The sequence below is a fragment of the Cricetulus griseus genome, chromosome 4 (assembly GCF_003668045.3).
Source record: "Cricetulus griseus strain 17A/GY chromosome 4, alternate assembly CriGri-PICRH-1.0, whole genome shotgun sequence".
Taxonomy (NCBI): Eukaryota; Metazoa; Chordata; class Mammalia; order Rodentia; family Cricetidae; genus Cricetulus; species Cricetulus griseus.
Genome location: NC_048597.1, coordinates 168,606,412 through 168,620,729, shown reverse-complemented (window position 1 = coordinate 168,620,729; position 14,318 = coordinate 168,606,412). Strand labels below are relative to the sequence as shown.

Sequence of the window (14,318 nt, the reverse complement as noted above, 5' to 3'; positions counted from 1 at the left end):
CATTTCAAAGACACAGTAAGTTAAAACTTTAAAAACTTCCTACATATTCAAATCAAGACAATAAGTGAATTATACATGAAGTGCCAGAAACTGGTATAAACACTTAAAATATGATTCAGATTTCAAAAAATGATCAACTCAAAATCTGTACCCTTGCTTTGGATAATTTTGTAGGGAATGATCAGTGACTAGTAATTATATTACCATAATAATCCACTTAAGCCATTCATAAGTACTTGCTAAGATACAACATAGCAGAACCAATGCAGGTGTTAAAGATTCAATAACAAGTTAAAACCGTAACTCCAGAGAAATTTGCTTATATCTAGTGTAAATCTTAACACAGTGGGTGTGAAGTAATCATGGAAAGCCATAGTAGCAAATGGAGAACAGCATCACTTTCTCCTTCCTTCAAAGTGAGGGTAAATCCAAGAGGTGATTTATTAACTGAAACCTAAAGACAAGTACATGTTAGCAACATGAGATCCTGTGAAAAATGTCAGAAGCAGCAGCAAGGGCATATCTCATGTAGTCACCTGCAAAACTAAAACCAGGTCAGTCTTATTAAAAGTTAAGTGTTTGTAGGAAGAATAAACATGAAAAAGCAACAGGATCCAGATTTTTGAAGGAACCCATTAATCTTGCAAAAATCAACTCTGATGTTTATCTTCTTCATTTTCATGTAATCCAGTTGACATGACCATGGGATAAACAAGAAGGAGGTATGAATGGGGCTTTTGAAGATGGCACAATGGAAAAAGTGTTCTCAGTGTAAGCATGAGGACCTGAGCTTGGATCCCCAGAACACATATTAAAAATTGGTCACATCAGCATATATATCATCCCAGTACTGGGGTTACAGGCCGTACTTGGACACAGGTAGATCTGAGTGGCTCACTGACCGGCCAGCTTCTATGGCAGAAATGAGGAACTCCTGGTTCAGTGAGAGACTCTGCCTCAAAAAGTAAGATGGAAATCCATATAGAAGACGCTCAATATCAACTTCAGACCTACACAAACATGAATAGGTACATACCCCCTAACACACACACACACACACACACACACACACACACACACACACACACCTAAGAAGGAAGGGAAGGAGGGAAGAAAAAGACCAGCTATGCTCTGGGGATAATGGTAACTGACATGAGAATGGCTTGAATTACAGTGTGGATTTGAGGGCTAACTGAATAAAAGACGAGGGAGAGTGAGCATTCAAAAGTGACCTCCCACAGACAGGGATGAGTCTGAAGGGCTAGACACATGAGAATATCTGAGGATAATATTATAATTACTCAGGAGACAGCCAAGAGAAGTACCTATTTCATATTTTGAAATATTTTAAATTGTACAAAATTTCAGGTTTTAGAAAATATCTGATTTGGTATAAGCTGCAATTTTTGATGTACCACGAAGCAAAATGTTTATGTTCAATAAACCAGTAAGTGATGTTACAGTATGGATGTCCACTAAAACTCATGGGTTTATCTGATCTGTTTAGTTCTATCTTACTGGGAATTGAATCTATGGGATCCTGCATGCTTGGCAAGTGCTCTACCACTAATCACTTTAAAGATGCACTTTATGGTTTCTCTTCAGGATTTCCGAATTTTGAGCATCACTATTCTTATACTTGGGGGGACCAATGATCTGATTTTCTAAGTCACCAACAAGGAGGATACACGAGCATACGGGTAAAAAGGATGATTTATATGCCACTTGGGATGGGGGGGCAGTGTAAAAATTCATCAAAATAGTATTCATGATAACACAATATTTAAAATTTATATATTGCTTATTCTCAAAATTTTTTATTCCAAATTTCTAACCAGTTAATGGTGGGTAACTGAAATAGCAGAAAGCAAGTTTTCAAGTAAGGGGAGAATAAAAAAAAAAAAAGACAAAGCAGACATTTTTAACACACAGATACACTTTGGGGTATACTTTCTACTCCCACATGTAAGCCACTAGATCGAATTAGGCTATTACAACCAAATGAAGATAAAACACCATGACCAGTTTTAATTTACATTTTTTGCACTTGGTTTCAAACGGATTTACCTAAGTGTAAATGAGAAAAGCTGAAAACTAAGCAATTGCTATAAAAATCATACACAAAACAATACTCAAAAGTAAAAAAGAGACAAAAAGGTTAGCCAGGAATACAAGTTTCAACCACTCCTCCACAGGTGCCTGATGCATTTCAAAGCACCACAATGTATTCAGCAGGGCATATGAAAATACTGACACTTCATTCACAATTATGTTCCCCAAACTTTATTATAAAAGATGCCTCAAAAGTAGCATGTTTTACTAAGCACAGATTTAAAAGCCCACAAATTCAGCTGTTCAGAGCAAGAATAAGAATAAATCCGAGCTGTTTTGTGGTGCTAAATTGCTATTCCCAAATTGGTCTGCTCCCAGACATATATGTACTCAATAAAATCTTATGATACTAAGACCTCTGTGTCTAATAGAAAACAACTCAAACTCAAACTTCCTTTTCTATGACAATAACCCTTCAATTCTGGTAAGTTTGAGTATCATATATTTATACAGCCAATTTTTTCAATGTTTCTCTGGATCAGGGGCTTCTGACAAAAAAGAAATACACACAGGTTTCAGAACAAAAACAAAGCAAAACTTCTAATTCAAACCGTACTCTTTTAGGTTAAGGCATTACTTCCTGCTAAAGATACAATGATCCAAGGAAAGAAACAGAATACTACCTTTAGCCTCTGAAACTGCTGCTGTCCCTGCACTGGTGCAACTGGTGGGGCTGGATGGGCATGGCTCTGGACCACCTGACCTCCATGAGGCTGGACAGCTGTTGGGTGATGATGACTGCTATGAACTGCTGCTATGGTGGGCCCATGACTGCCAGAACTTTGTGGCACAGCTGAAACCTAGGGTGAAGAAAATACAGACAAATTAAGGCTTGTGTATTCTCCCTCAAATGCATCTAGAGAAATAACACAAATGCACAGAGCATGCCTGTTATTTCTGCATGTACAAAGATACTAAGAAAACAAAATGAAGGGGAAAAAAATTAAAAAAGGAATTACTGATGTTATAGCCCACCTATATTTAATGTTTTACAGATGCTAAAAATCATTCAATTTCAGCAGGGCATGGTGGCACATGTCTTTCTTTAATCCCAGCACTAGGGAGGCAGAGGCAGGCAGATCTCTGAGTTTGAGCCAAGCCTGAGGTATGCAGTGAGTTCTAGAACAACCAAGACTATATATATAGTGCGACTATGTCTCAAAATGCAATAATAATAATAGTAACAATAAATTTCCTAAACACTTCTATTTCAAAAACTATTAATCAAAGCCAAAAATGGGATCTTATGCCTGTAATCTCAGCACTTAAAAAAAGCTAACGAAAGAGGCACTGCTCTAAATTTGAAGTCTACTGGTGCAATATAGTGAATTACAAGTCAACCTGAGCTACAAAGGGAGATTCTGTCTCTAAAACCAAGAACAAGTAAATAATAAAGGGTGGGGAGGCAGTTTTAATACCAGTAGAGCTGACTACTTCATCTCCAAATAAGGACATTGAGCAACAAAATTTACTTTCTCTAAGCAGTATAAATTTTACACCTCAACTTAGTAAACAAGATGGCTTTTCACAAATCCTCACAAATTCATAAAAATTACTCTGAGCAGGGGAGACAGAGAAATAAAGAATGTATGTAAAATTACAGATAAAAAGTTTATTAAGAGAATGGATAAGAAAATATGTAAGAGGCTGGAGATGTGGCCCAGCTGACAGAATGCTTGTCTAGTACTCAGGAAGCCTTGGGCTCCATCTCCAGCACTCAGACTTGATGTGCTGGTGCTTGTCTGCAACCTCAACAATTAGGAGAGAGAGGCAGGAAGACCAGAAGTTAAGTCTTCCTCAGCTACATAGCAAACTCAAATTCTTATAGCCAGTCTGGGCTATAAGAGACCTTATCTCTAAAAAGAAGTGGGGGGGGGGGGAGGAAATAAGTAAGAAAAAAAACCTAAATATACTCTGCAAACAGATAAATCTTTCATAAGGGCTATCTATCTGAGCTCTTCTATTTCAAAATACATGTTTTATAGGTTTTCATAAGACTTAATTATATGGGCTGAAGATTTGAGCTCAGTGGCACAGTGCTTACCCAGCAAGCAAGGGCTGTGGACTGGGTCCCTAGAACTTGGAGGAAATGACATAGCAGCATTAATTATTCTTTATAAAGTTTTGAGACAGCTGCTTTTACTATAAGCAAATACCAGTGAGGCTATATACAACTATATCTAATACAGGGCATAACTGTAAATCTATCTGGAAAATAAAAATAATTCCACAAGCAAAACAGCTTCTTCTTCTAGTCCTAACTTAATAATCATCTGTTACTTACTGCTACATCAGCCTCATGTGCAAGCATTACATTTACTTCACAGGAGACTCCTGAGAAAGTGACACTCAAGTGCTTCCTGGCACACATGAGGGCCTGAGTTCAGTCTCTATCACTGAAAAATTAAATTAAAACAAAAATCCAAGCCAGGTGTGGCAGCATACACCTTTAATCGAAGCATTTGGAGACAGAGACAGGTAGCTGGGTCTATAGCAAGACTTCCAGGCCAGTCAGGTCTACATAGTGAGACCCTGCAGCAAGAAAAAAAGAAAAAGAAAAAGAAAGGAAAAGGTAGAAGGGTTAGGGGGTGTGTGTTAGTGGTGGACACTTGCCTGACATGCACAAGGCCCTGGAATCACCTCAACTAACACAAAATCAGGCAAGGTGACACAAGCCTATAACCCCGTAACTGGGAAGCTAAAGCAGGACAGAAGTCCAAGGCTAGTCTGAGCTATATAATGAGATGCTATTTCATAAAGAGAGAAAAGGCCTTGAGGAGTGAGCAAAAAGAGAAGAGAAGGATTAAGAGTTACCTATGGAAGGGAGGATGAGGGGCCAGCAGGCAATACACAGAACTTCAGAGGTCATGACATGACTTTTAAACTTAGCTGGTGGTTTTTATACTACCATATGCATGCATTTTAAAACATCTCCATACATATTTCATGTAAAGTTTTTCTTAGGTAGTTCTATGCTTTATAAAAATCACTTTCAATGGATGAAGTTACCACCCTCACCCTTTATTCATACTCCCTCAGCTGGCTCCAGCTTACCTGGTAGTTGGGTGCCACTGAGTACTGAATTCCTGTAGCTGACTGCATGGTCTCAGACACTGCTTCATACACAGGAGGGGCGGGGGCAAGCACCCGGTGCTGATGAGGAAAAGCCTCTGTGCTTCCAGGAATCCTTCGCTGCTGGGCTGCATACACCGGTGACTCCTGGTCATCCAAGCGTCGCTTCATTCTGCACTCATGCTCAGGGATGCACTACAAAACCTGTAAAAACCATAAAGTGACACAGAAATAAAATCTCTCTGGTACGATGAAGTTGCCCAAGTTTAATTTAAGTCTGATGTTCAGAACTGATCTACGTCATCTTAGAGATGATCACTCAACAGTTTACACACACATCAAGCAACTTAGAATGGGAAGACAGATGGTTAAAGGGACAGAGTTTTAATGAATTTGGTAACTAAGTTAAAAACAATCCTAAAATTAAAAATGCAAACAATTTTTAAATCTCTTTTTCTATTCTCCTATGGTGGTTTCAATGATAGTGGCCATATTTGAATGTTGGGTCCCTAGTTGGTGGACTGTTTAAGAAGAATTAGGAGATGTGGCCTTGAGGGAGGAGGTGTGTCACTGGGGGTCTGAAAAGTCCACACTGTTCCCAGTTAGCCCACTCTCTTCTCTCTCTGCCTCCTAGCCGTATCTAAACATGTAAGCTCTCAGCTACTGGGCCAGCCCCATGCCTGCCCACCTGCTCCTGGCTATGATACTCCTCTGAGCCATAAGCAAGGCCCCAATTAAAATGCTTTTTCCTTTAAACTGTCCTGCTCATGGTGTTTCTTCACAGCAACAGAAGAGTAGCCAAGGCAGCTTCTAAAACAGTTATAGCTAATACTAGTAACATACTCACATGCTGCAAATACAACTCTCAAAATTTAGTACTAGCAGGGAGTATGCTTGCTATGGGGGTCAATTGGGGGACTAGTATTAGATGGGTTTAGTTTCATAAATACCAATTGTTACAACTAAAGTTATCACAGAAAGAGTGACGATATACCAGGAGCATGAGGGCAAAGGTTACCTTAAAAAATTATGTACATTTTAAAACGTTCCTGTTTTCAAGTAATTCTTGCCACCTCAAACCAAAGACAATGCAAGAATTAATGACTTGACTTCCAAGTTTCCTTCAGGCCCTTTCTCACATTCTTTACATACAAGAAGTTTCTTCACTTAATAATACCTTTGTAGGGGGCATTCTCGTCCAAAAGTATACAATGTCTAAATGCACTGTGCCCAGGAACCCACTTGAGTTTTTTCCTGAGCATTTGACATCAGTATCATTAACACAAAGATAATATACTATAGTTAAGAAGGGATACTTGGAAGCCACCAAGATGGCTCAGAGAGTAAAAGTGCTTGCTGCCAAGACTGAGTCTAAATTCAATCACTGGAACCAATATTACTGCAAAGGAAAGGCAACTGCAATTGTCCTCTGACCTTCACAAATACACCTTGGCATGCAAAACCTGTACACAGAAGAAATACTACACAAACAGAAGAGGGGCTGAAGAAAGATGTTTCAGTGGTTGAGAGTGCGTACTGCTCAATCATGAGGACCAGAGTTCCAATCCCAACCCCATACCTCTTAGGTCACAGCTCCCTGTAACCCCTCCTAAACAGCATACAGCCTCTGCAGAAACTACACTTATGTGCACATACACACACACACACACACACACACACACACACACACACACACACACACACACACCCTGCCCCACAACACACACACACACACACACACACACACTATTCAAAAAACAAATGAGCAGACAGGCAGGCAGTCTGTTGGGCTAGGGAGAAAGCTCAATCAGTAAAAGTGCTTGCTATGCAAACATGAGGATCTAAGTGTAACCTCCAAAATTCATAAAACAAACTGGGGGCAGGAGAGATGGCTTACTGGTTCAGAGCACTGGCCCGTTGAGAAGGCTCAGGTTTGAGTCCCAGCACCCACATATCAGCTTACAGCACAACTCCTATACCAGGGGATCTGACACCCTCTAAGAGCCCCCAAGGGCACCAAGCATGCAAATAGTGCACAGACGTGCACACAGGCAAAAACTACGTATATGTACAAAGAAAGTTAATGTATAAAAAACTTAAAAAGATGATAACCCTATTTAAAGAAGATAAAAATTAGTTATGGCCACGCTTGGTATTGGGGGCAGCCTGCAGGAGAATTGCAATTTCAAAGTTCAAGGACACTTAATGTGACAGTTTCAGAACCAATTTCTTTGAAGGGTTGGGCAGCTGGCATCTGTAACCCTGATGCAGAAGTAGTGGGTGGGTCAGAGATAGACAATCTCCAGAACTTGCTGGCCAGCTAGTCTAGCCAAGTTGGAATGCTCCAGGTTCAGGAATAGACTTTGCACGTGTGTGTACACACACCAGCATACACACACACAAATTAAATGAGGGGGAAATTCAGTAATGGCTAGGATTTAGCAAATTATTCCCCATACCTGATGACTCTTAATAAATTAATAAACGCCATTATATCTAATTTCTGAGTCTATTCATCCTCTTCACATAAGCCTAAAACAGAAGCAGCTCTCCAAGGACCCTCGCCCCTCTAAGACCACTTCTATTCTATTACCATCACTCACAACCTACCTGATATTCTTATTCTTATTATTAATTTTTGAGTCAGGGTTTCTCTGTGTAGCTTTGTAGACCAGGCTGGCCTCCAACTCACAGAGATTCACCTGCCTCTGCCTCCCAAGTGCTGAGATTAAAGGTGTGCATCACCACTGTCCAGCTCCTACCTGTCATTCTTTTTTTTTAAAGGATTTATTTATTTATTATTTATTTATTATGTATACAGTGTTCAGCCTGCATACCAACAGAGGACACCAGATCTCATTCAAGGTGGTTGTGAGCCACCATGTGGTTGCCGGGAATTGAACTCAGGACCTTTGGAAGAACAGTCAGTACTCTTAACCGCTGAGCCATCTCTCCAGCCCCCATTTAATTTTTCTTTCTTCTTCTTCTTCTTCTTCTTCTTCTTTTTTTTTTTTTTTTGTTTTTTCGAGACAGGGTTTCTCTGTGTAGCTTTGGAGCCTATCCTGGCACTCGCTCTGGAGACCAGGCTGGCCTCGAACTCACAGAGATCTGCCTGCCTCTGCCTCCCAAGTGCTGGGGATTAAAGGCTTGTGCCACCAATGTCCGGCCCCCTACCTGTCATTCTTACAATCATCTTTGAAACAAGACCTCAGACTTTTCTGATCCCACACAAACCTATGCTGGGCTCTCAGACAATAACACCATGGTTTACCTTGCAAGCTATTTTTAATATTATCTTTTCAAAACCTTCAAGCTACAGATATACTCTGGTCTTTAACTTTAGATCCAAGAATTATACCCCAAGATTGTATGTGATATAGCATGTCCAACTTAGCTAACTACAGTTGAACAGATACTACATTTAAAAACATTTAAAATGCCTTAACCGGTTACATTTCCCTATGAAAAACTAACTTTTTTAGTACAACATTTAAAAAAAAAATTTTATACAGCCTGGCAGTGGTGGGGCATGCCTTTACTCCCAGCACTCGGGAGGTAGAGGCAGGTGGATCTCTGTGAGTTCGAGACCAGCCTGGACTACAAGAGCTAGTTCCAGGACAGCCTCCAAAGCCAGAGAAACCCTGTCTCAAAAAAAAAAAAAAAAAAAACCACCTAGGTGCTAATCTTTTGAGATTACTCTCTACCAAAAAGCCAATATTTTATAAATGATAAACCAAGTATGTATGAAGAACACAGCACAGGACTATGAAAAAAACAGAGTATTTGTTAGGCACTAGATTCTGGCCAAACTCTTGAAATTTTGTAGCCCTGGTCCTATTTTAAGTGTTTTTGTGATGCTCAAATGCTAGTCTATGAGCCAGTTTATAGAAAAATGAAAAAGTAAGATAAAGATTATAGTGACTTTTTTACTGATTAAGTACTAAAAAGCACTTTAATTTATTATGAGATCATGTTCTTAACATTTGATTTGCTCTATTTATTTTTACAGTTAAATATTTTTTTAGTGCGTGTGGGTGTTTTATCTCTATGTATATCTGTGCTTAACATGTGAGACTGGTGCCTAAGTAGTACAAACAAGAGTCAAGCCAGGAGATGGTGGCACACACCTTTGATCCCAGCAGATTAACAGCAGATGGATCCCTGAGCTTGAGGCCAGACTGGTCTACAGAGCAAGTTCCAGGACAGCCAGGGCTACACACAGAGAAGCCTGTCTCAAAGAAGCAAACAAACAAAAAGTAAATGTAATTATTAATGTGTGGGGTTCAATGCTGGATCAAACCCAGGGCCTTGTGCAGGCTAAGCAAGTACCATTAACTTACATCGTTAAGAGCACTGGCTACTCTTCCAGAGGATCAAGATTTGATTCCCAGCAACCACATGGCAGCTCACAACCTGTCACTCTACTCCAAGGGATCCAACACCCTCTTCTGTCCTTCTTAGGCACCAGGCATTCACAAGATGCACACACATACACACCGGCAAAACACCCCTACACATAAATAATCTCAACTTGTATTTTAAAAATATAAATCAAATTCCTAAAATTCCATAGTCTAGAAAACTATTCACTGGCCAGGCGGTGGTGGCTCACACCTTTAATCCCAGCATTCAGGATGCAGAGGCAGGTGGATCTCTGTGAGTTCAAGGCCAGCCTGGTCTACAGAGCGAGTGCCAGGACAGGTACTATACACAACAGAGAAACCCTGTCTGGAAAAACAAAAACAAAACTATTCACTAAATCGGAATACCTATGACCTCAGCACTCAGGAGGTAGAAGCATCACAAGTTCCAGATCAGCAGTCCTACATACAAGTTATAGACCAGCTAGTGCTTTACATGACTCTGCTTCAGGAAACAGCACCAAAAACAAACAAAACACATACACCAAAATTAAAACCACAACCAAACAAAAACTCTTTTATGTCTGGAGGGAAGGAATCTTCCTTTGCCTTCCAGAACCCATTCCTTCCTTCATCTAGTCTAGCAATTTCTTGGGCGGTGGACAACACCGATGTTGGGGTCAATTTAATTTGATGCAAGTGTTATAATTAAGCTACAATCCCAGTCACCCCGTTTTTGTTTTTGAAACAAGATACTCAGGCTGGCCTCAAGCTCATCTTTCCGTTTAGGAAGACCCTGACTCCTGGGGAGCTAGGATTAGGGCTTGAATCACAAGGCTCAGCTACCACTAACTTTGTAGACAACTCCCCTCATAAATACTGAAATCCATGCACATTCACATCTTTGATACAAAATGTAATATTTGCATATAATCTATGTATCTTCCAGCATATTCTCCCATACACTTCAATGTCTAGGCAATTTGCCATACTCCGCAAACACTTGTTAAACTGTATTTTCTAGAGAACAAATAGAAAGTCTGTACATGATCAGTATCAATGTATTTTTTCCTCCAAATATTTTTGATCTGAGGTTGGCTGAAGCCATCAATATGGAACTTATGGAAAAGAGGGTTGAATGTTCAAAATTCACAGAAGAAAAATGACAGTAATAGTTAATATACATAGAATAAGCACTAGTCTGCAGAGTTTACAAACATTAACAACCCTTCCTACAATACTGTAAGTTCTGCCATTTTCCATTTCATTTCTTACTTTCTGCTTTTGAGACAAGATGTTGATGTGTAACAGCAGTCTGGCTTCTACCTCATAATCCTCCTGCCTTTGCCTCTAGTGCTGGGATTACAGGCATGCACACTGAACTTGGATCTATTCTCTACTTCATAAATGAGGAAAACTCAAACACAAAGATTAGGAATACTGGAGATAATGCTTTGCTCCCCAAAAGCTTCAAAACTAGCTGGGAAGCCTAATTAATCAAAGACATGAGAAATAAAATGCTATCTAAAGTAAAAACTAAAAGAAAGTAACGTCAGTCCTGTGAACAAGAATATATGGAATCCTGTTGGGGGCCTTCCCCTTATTGTTTATTACAGTGAGTGTCTGACTGAGGGCTTGCACAAGAGCATCATGGCTCGAGTACGAAGGTCAGAGAACAACTTTTAGGAGTCATTCACACCTTCCACCTGGCTGAGACAGGGTTTTCTTGCTTTCTGACTTGAAGTTTACTCTAGGCTAACTGGTTCATGAGCTTTCACAAGATTATCCTGTCTCCACCTCCAACATATAGAAGCTCTGGGACTGAAAGTGCATACTACCATGTCCTGCTTTTCACTTGGATTCCAGACTGACCCTCAGGTTGTCAGGCCTGTGTTTGAAAGAGGTATTTCTTGCCGAGCCATTTCACTGGTTTGGAAGCTTTTAAAAGTAGTCTAAGCCGGGTGGTGGCAGCGCATATCTTTAGTCCCAGCACTTGGGAGGCAGAGGCAGGCCGATTTGTGTTTTAAGGCCAGCCTGGTCTACACAGCAAGTTCCAGGATAGCCAGGGCTACACAGAGAAAACCTGTTTATACACACACACTCATTCTCCCCCCCCCTCTCTCTCTGTTGTTAAGCAATCTATAAAATTGTAAAATGTGCACACTATTTAACCTACCCAATTCACTCTGGGCCTCTGTCCTACACATCTGTCAAATCTAACTACTGCAGCAGAGTATGAAAAGCAAAGTACCTGGCACTAGCTAACTGAGCTCCACCCATATTGTAAGAAATTGAACAACTATTATGAAAATCAATGCTTATCCTCAACTGAGGACATGTTAAGTGAATATAGGCCACAGAAAATGTACACCATGAACTGATGATGTGTACACATACATACACACATGTGTACTTATATCAAAAGGAAAAATGCTGGCTGGCAAGACAGCTTGGTGGGGAGGACATTTGCTGTGAAGCCTAACAATCTGAGCTTAATCCCTAGAAATCACACGCTGGAAGCAGAGTGATGACTTCAAGTTGTCCAATTTGCACAAAAGTGCTGTGGAACATACACACTATGGGACACACTAAATAGTCATGTGAAAAACTACTATCAACAAATACTGGGATATACATGTTTGTCAAGTACTTACATAAGTATACTACAATATTACTGAGAAATAAATCAAGAAATTAGACTTGAGGGGCTGGAGAAAGAGCTTGGCAGTCAAAAGTGCATACTGCTCTAGCAGAGAACCTGAGTTCAATTCCCAACAGCCATGTTAGGCAGCTCACAAAAAGCTGTAACACCAGTTCCAGGGAACCCAATTTCATCTGCTTTCACTGAGCACCTGTATGCACACACATGCACACACGCATGTGGCTGGAGAGATAGCTCAGCCAGTTGGAGCACTTGCTCCTATGGGGAGGACTTCAAACAAGAGAATCTGATTTCACAATGATGCTATCCTCCATCATCAGAATTACTGTTAAGATACCTAAGGACATTCAACAGTTCAGAGAAAGCATATAGTTTTGTGTCTCTCCTATGGTATCTCCCCTTCCTTCACTTCCAAGTGCATGTCCCTCCTCTAAAACTCCTACAGCATGTTGTAGCTGATTCTTAAGGCACTCAACACTTAATGATGTGGCGTAAAATCATGTATCTACTTGCCTTTCCTGACAAGAATTTAAATTCTTAGTGACAAAGACTGTTCTTCATCAGCCCAGAGCTATTTAAGCAGGTGGTCAGTTCACTCTCAGATTCAAGTCCCAAGCCTTTTTTAAAAGGATGTATTTATTTTTAGCTGGCAATGGTGGTGTACACCTTTAATCCCAACACCTGATAGGCAGAGGCAGGCAGATCTTTGGAGCAGTTTGGTCTACACAGAATGAGTTCCAGGAAAGCCAGGGCTACTTATCTGGAAAAACAAATAAACTAAACAAAACAAAAAAAGATATATTTATTTTGCCTGCATGTCTGCCTGGTGCCCACTAGACCAGAAGAGGACATGGGATCACATGGAACTGGAATTAGAGATGGCTGCAAGCCACCACAGTGCTAAGAATTCAACTGGAAGAGCTGCCAGTGCTCTTAACCACTGAACCATCTCTCCAGCCACCCCATCCCCAATCATTTTTTCTCAAAGCCAAAAATACACTGGTAGCACCTCAAAATAAATAACACAATCACTACAATTCCACCTCTGGATATTGATCCAAGAACTAAAATCAAGAACTTGAACAATATGTGAACACCACATTCCCTGAGAATTATTCATAAAAAGCAAAAGGCAGAGTTGGAGAGATGGCTCAGTGATTTTAAGCACAATAACTGCTCTTCCAGAGGACCAGAGTTCTGTAACTCTAATTACAAATGCCTTCCCTCTTCTAGCCTTTTTGGGCACCAGGTATGCACATACATATTTGTAGGCAAAACATAGAAAATGAAAATAGATAAATAAATCCACAAGTAGGAAAAAAACATGTCAACTCACAGAATGACTGTAGTATGTACATCTACAAGAGAACAGCACTGAACCTAAACAGGAGGGAAATTCTGACATATACTACAACATTAAATGAAGTGGGAGGACAAAAGCTTGGTAAAAGAAGCCAATCACAAGATAAAATGAGTGTGCCAAGCAGGGAGCCACAGGCCTTTCACTCCAGCGCTGAAGAGGCAGGGGCAGGTAAGAGCTCCCTGAGTTCCAGGCAAGCCAGGGATATGTGAGACCCTTTAAAAAAATAAAATAAAATAAAAAATAAAAATCTATGGGGTAGGGACTAGAGGAGAGAGCTCAGCAATTAAGCACTCACTGTTCTTACAGAGGACCAGAGTTTGGCTCCTAGCAACAATATCAAGCAGTTCATAACCATCTTAACCACAGCTTCAGGGGATCCACTATCCCTGGTCTCCAAAGGTACCTGCATCCACATGTATACTTACCTGTGAGGAGGTGTGGGCTGGGGGTGGGCTAGGGGGAAGGTGTGGAGGGTAGGAGGAGATAGGGGAGGATAGGCGGGGTGGAAGGCAGAACTGTGGTTGGAATGTAAAATGAAATCAAAGGATGAAAAAGAAATTATGTTTGTTTGGTTTTGGTTTTTCGAGACAGGGTTTCTCTGTGTAGCTTTGGAGTCTATCCTGGCACTCGCTCTGGAGACCAGGCTGGCCTTGAACTCAGAGATCCTCCTGCCTCTGCCTCCGGAGTGCTGGGATTAAAGGCGTGCGCCACCAACGCCCGGCTGAAAAAGAAATTATGTTAAAAGACT

General features: G+C 40.5%; 1 protein-coding gene across 5 annotated transcripts in view; it reads right to left on the bottom strand.

Annotated features, from left to right (window-relative positions):
* Positions 1-14,318, bottom strand: part of Sin3a (SIN3 transcription regulator family member A) — a 61,494-nt gene that overhangs the window by 37,360 nt on the left and 9,816 nt on the right. For all 5 annotated transcript variants that reach the window (XM_027414994.2, XM_027414996.2, XM_027414992.2 and 2 more), the window contains exons 2-3: positions 5,167-5,388; positions 2,736-2,912 (exon numbers count right to left, since the gene is read on the bottom strand). In XM_027414994.2, the coding sequence (XP_027270795.1) occupies positions 2,736-2,912; positions 5,167-5,355 (366 nt within the window). In that variant the 5' untranslated portion in view covers positions 5,356-5,388. The remainder of the gene's footprint in view (positions 1-2,735; positions 2,913-5,166; positions 5,389-14,318) is intronic.